Source organism: Rhea americana, unplaced genomic scaffold, assembly GCF_003343005.1.
Source record: "Rhea americana isolate MKP2758 unplaced genomic scaffold, rheAme1 scaffold_452, whole genome shotgun sequence".
NCBI classification, from domain to species: domain Eukaryota; kingdom Metazoa; phylum Chordata; class Aves; order Rheiformes; family Rheidae; genus Rhea; species Rhea americana.
The window spans coordinates 111,256-116,118 of record NW_028186593.1 but is presented as its reverse complement, the minus strand read 5'-3'; the positions used below and the strand labels follow the sequence as shown (position 1 = coordinate 116,118).

Sequence of the window (4,863 nt, the reverse complement as noted above, 5' to 3'; positions counted from 1 at the left end):
CCCCACCTCCTTGATGTGCAGGAAGTCTTTGGGCTCGAAGCAGATGGCCATGCCCTGCACGGGCACGTCGTCGCCGGCGGAGGGGTTGTAGCCGACATTCGTCCGCACGGCAAATGCCACCGGCTTCGTCTGCCAGCAGGAGAGGGCTCAGCGGGGGCGGCATCTCCCAGCGCACCCCCCGCCCGAACCGCGGCGGCGCCGGCAGCGAGCGCCAGGACGCCCGAGGGCCGTTCCCCCGGCGCCGGTGCCAGCGCATCCAGCCCGGCAGCGGAGCTGGCTCAGCTCCTGACGGACGCTGCAGCTCAGCCGCTCGCCCGGGCTGGGAACACTGCGGCCACGAGGCTCTGGGAGACGGGGAGGAACGAGAGGCTCATTAGCTAATTGCCTTGGGCCGGGGGCCAAGGAGCGATGGGTGCTCAGAGAGCAGGAGCAGAACCAGGCGTCCGGGCTCCCAGTTCCACCCCCGGGGCTCCGCTCCCTTCCCAGAGCACGGAGGGGGGGACGCAGGGCTTGGAGAGGGGCTGCCGGGGGTGGCAGAGGTGGCCCAGCGCAGTGGTGGTGGCCACGGGGCGTCCTGCAGCCGCGGTGACGCCCGCCTGGCCCAGCCCCGGGATGGAAAGGCTGGTCCAGGGCCAAGCAGGGCAGAGCCGCCCACGGCCCGCTGGCGCCCGCTCCGGGAGCATCGCGCCGTGCCAAGCACCGCGGATCAGTGGGGGTCGGCGGGGCAGGGGTGGGGACCAGTGGGTCCCAAAGCTGGGGACGGGCTGTGCCGGGCTAACAGCCAGGCGTGGGGCTCAGGGTGCCCAGGGCCAGGCACGGGGGAGGCCACAGCGGGGAGAAGCTGGAGCGGAAGGGATCAGGGCTGGCCCCACGCAACCTGGGGCAGCGGGTCCCACCGTGCCAGCGCAGAGGGTGCTGAGGGCTGGGTGGGTGGCAGGGGTCCCTGCCTGCGCCCAGCAAGGTTGGGGCAGGCAGGGGGTCTCCAGCCAAGTCCCCTAAGCCAAGCCGCAGCCCCGGGGCCCAGCTGGCTGCGGGGGGCCGCTGCCCCTCCGTCCCACCTTGGCTTTCTCCAGCTGCGCCAGCGCCTGGCGCTCGGCCTCCTTGCGCAGCGCCTCGCGGTCCTCCTCCAGCGACACATCCGAGTCCGAGGGGCGGCTGGTGTAGGACTCCGCCGAGCCCTGGGAGAGCAAAGGAGGGGGTGAGTGCGTGCCGGGCCACGGAGCCGTMTCCCCCCGGGCCCTTCCTGTTAGGGATGGCATCCACCATCGTGCCCTTTGGGCACGCTAGGGAGAAACCACCCCCCAAACCTGCCTCCTCCCTGCGCAGGGCTAAATCCTGCCCAGCCACATCCAGGACGGGTGCTATGCTTCAGGCAAAGCAGTTGGGAGCATCCAGGTCTGTTTTGCGCCTGGACACCTGGGTTTCTTGCTGAGACCGGTGGGAGAAGCAGGGCGCAGGACGCCAGGGTTCCCCCCCAGCTGCAGGAGAGCCCCCTGCCCTCGCCCCGTGCCTCAGTTTCCCGCTGGGCCCTGCGGGCAGGACGGGTTACAGCAGGTCGAGGGCCGGGTGCAGCTGTTCTCACYGCTCCAGGAGGGAACGTGACAGCCGACACCGGCGCAGGACAGCGCCTGCTCCCGTCCCCGCGGCGGCCAGGGCTGCCTAGGCCTCCGGTCGGAGCCGGGAAGGCGAGGAGGAAGCCAGGCACGGGCGCCCGCCCGCACTCCCCGCAGCCCAGGCAGTCGCCCGCCGCAGGGACAGCTCTGCCCCTCCGTCACGGCGCCCCGCAGCAACGGGGAAACCGAGGTGCGGAGCGACTCAGGGTCACCCCAGGACAAGGCTGGGGCAGGAACCCGGGAGTCCGGGCGGCAGCCACCTCCTCGTCACCCCTCGGCTGCCCTCCCGGCTCAGCCTGCAGCAGGAGCTCAGGAGGGGGCAGCGTGCAGGAGACCCACAGATGCCCCCGGAGCCAGGGCGAGGGGCACCTCAGGGGACAGCAAAGGCACCTGGAGGGCTGCTCCCCCCCTCCCCAGCCCCTCTGCAATCCCTTATAGCCCCACCAGAGCCCCCCAACCACAGGAGCCCCCGATCCTACCYGGGGTGCGGGTCTGGCACCCCTCGCTGCCTCTGCACAGACGCGGGCGCGTCGTCAGCGGGGGGCACGGACCACTGGCAAACGCCCACGCTGTGCCTGCCCTCAGCCCCCACCGCACGGGGTGGCCAGATCTGCCCCATCCTTCCCAAATACCAGGCGAGGACAGGCCAGCTTTCCTTTGCACAGGCTCTGACCCCCATCCGTGGGGCAGCAGCCCCTCGAAGGACCCCTTCCCCAAAGCCACGGGGCAGAGGTAAGTCCCTGCCAGGGTGCTCACTGCCTCCAAGGCATCCGGCCCGTACAGACGCATCCCAGCCCGGAGGGGCAGCAAACGGGGCCGAGGGGGCACGGAGGGGTGGGGACCGGGGGGACCCCAGGGATGCGGGACGCGGCGGCCCTGCCTCCGGCGGTGAGGCGGGCAGTGGGCAGCCTGGCTGGCTCCCGCGGTGGGAGCAGGAGCGGCCGCGCCAGCGCGGGCCCCTCGGCGGGGCTCAGTGCCGCAATGCCAGGGCTGTGGGGCTGTCACCCGGCYGGATGCCCCACGGCTCTCCCGGGGGTGCTGGGGCAGGGGCACAGCTCCGCGGAGCTGGGGTGGACAGGGGGCATCAGGGCGGCCGTCCCCGCTGTTGCCCGTGTCCCCTCCCCAGGGCTATTTTTCCAGCTGCACCCTGGGAGCCAAACCAGGGGCAGCCAGGGAAACTGAGGCACAGCGTCTGGGTGCGCTGGGGCTGGCAAGCCCTCCCTGACCCACTGGCAGGCCCAGAGCAGGGCGGGTGGGGGACATGGCAGCACCACCCCAGCCCCAGCCTCCCCGCCATGGGCAGGAGCACTGACACCCCCCCCCCAATCCTGGTGAACACCCCGGACCCCGGTGAGACCAGGGGGGCAGTGGGAGGTCATCCGGGGTCCTGCACGATGTCCTCACCCCAGAGACCCTTATGGGCCCCAGCAGCTCCTGGGACATCCTGCTCCAACCCCGACGGAGCCGAGGGGGACGCCGCAGCGAGGGCGCTGGGGCCGGAGGGGGCCGGGGGGGCAGATGGCACCAGGGCACAGCTGGCAAGCGCAGGCGGCAGAGTGCGGGGGCTGCGCCCCGCGCACCGGGGGCTGGGGGGCAGGGGCCGCGGGGACGCTCACCAGGGCCGCGTGGTGGTCTTTGCTGCCTATGTCCATGGTGGCGGGACCGGGGGCGAGTGGGCCGCGGGGGCGGGCAGGCGGGCGCTGCGCTGGGGCGCCCGCGGGTCGGGTTTCAATGCCCTGCGACATTCGCAGCCTGCCGGGGTATATTTAGCCCAGGGCAGGGGAGGGTGCTGGGGGCTGAGGTGGGGGGGGGCCGCACAGGTCGGTGCCAAGCCAGCGGCTCTGACGGCTGGAAGGGGCTGGGGAGGCCGGGCTGGATGCCAGGCGGGCAATGCCAGGGCTTCCCGGAGCTCATGTGTCCCCAACCCCGCAGCCAGCAGTGCCCCCCCAGGACGGGGAGGAAATGCCCCAAACCCCTGCTCCGACCYGGGCGCGGGGGGCAGCCGGGTCCATCTCAGCCATCGCAACGGCCGTGCTCCCCCCGGGCCAGGCTGGTGCTTGGCAGCTGACGGCTGCAAACCTGGACCCCCCCCCCCGCTGTCCCCAGGGGACAAGGGCCATCGCGGCCACGCAGGTCACTGACCCCCGGTGCCCCAAAAATGAGACCCCGCTCTGGGCCACCAAGGTCCCTTCCCCCTGWGCCGGTTACCATGGCAACTACACTGGATCCTGGATCCGGCAGGGAGCTGCGAGATGGAAGAGCTACGGCCAAGCCGCCGGGGACCAGCTCTGCCCCGCTCCTGCCCTGCAGCCCCCGCCCCGGATCAGCACCGGAGGGGGCCAYGCACGCCACGCCGCCCCCGGGACAGACGCAGCGGCCTCGTCCCCTGCCACGAGCCAGACCGGCACGAGCCCTGATCCGAGGAGACTCCCAGGGGAGCGGGAGCGCCGGGGGCTCCCTGGGCCGCCGGCCCTGCTCACCTGCCGGACGAAGCTGTTGGACGTCGTGTCAGACGAGGTGCTGCCGTCCGAGCGCTTGAAGCGGCTCTTCCGCTTGCTGTACTTGCCCTGCGGAGAGGAGAGGGCGGTGAGCGCCGGAGCCCCGGCAGCTCGGCGGCCCCGCGGTGCGGCGGGCGCTCCCCGGCTAACCCCACCGCCGGGAGCACCGCAGCCCGTCCCGAGCAGACAGAGCCCAACCTCTCCGGCAGCGGGGAAACCGAGGCAGGGAGGCAGCGAGCCGGGGRCCCCGCGTGGCTTCAGCTCCGAGATCCGACCCCGACCTCCCCCCGTGCAGGGGAGCTTCCAGCCCTGCCCGGCTCCGAGGGGGGATCAACCCTCCCAGGGGCTGCTCRGCCGGATCCTGCCGCTCCCGGCAGCGCCGGCTGTGGCAAGGGAAGCAGGCGGCGCGCGGCCCCCTCCTCGGGCCGTCCCCGGGGGCCCGGCATTGAATTAGCCGCCGGGCTGGGGCTAGTCTCCATGGAGAGGAGAGGGAGGCCACGGGGCTGATTGGATTTGCGGGAGAGCCCGGCTGCTCGCGTCTGGCTCCCGGCCACGGCGGCGAGGGGACGGCCACCGCCCCCGACACCGTGGTCCCCCGACGCCGCCGGCACCGKGGTCCCCCGCAGCTGAGCGCAGCCGGCTGCGGGGCAGGCGGACGGGGCAGCTCCGAGCTCCCAGGGCTGCCGCTGCACGGTGGGGAGCAACCGACCGCCGGGCTCCAAGCAGCACCCCGGGGCCGCGGCGGCATCAGC

The 4,863-nt window shown here is 73.0% G+C and overlaps 1 protein-coding gene across 1 annotated transcript in view; it reads right to left on the bottom strand.

Annotated features, from left to right (window-relative positions):
* The window catches only part of CACNB1 (calcium voltage-gated channel auxiliary subunit beta 1), a 15,568-nt gene that overhangs the window by 8,464 nt on the left and 2,241 nt on the right, over positions 1 to 4,863 (bottom strand). Inside the window, exons 2-4 of the mRNA XM_085316130.1 lie at positions 4,094 to 4,256; positions 1,059 to 1,178; positions 7 to 129 (exon numbers count right to left, since the gene is read on the bottom strand). Coding sequence (XP_085172256.1) covers positions 7 to 129; positions 1,059 to 1,178; positions 4,094 to 4,256 — 406 coding nt within the window. The remainder of the gene's footprint in view (positions 1 to 6; positions 130 to 1,058; positions 1,179 to 4,093; positions 4,257 to 4,863) is intronic.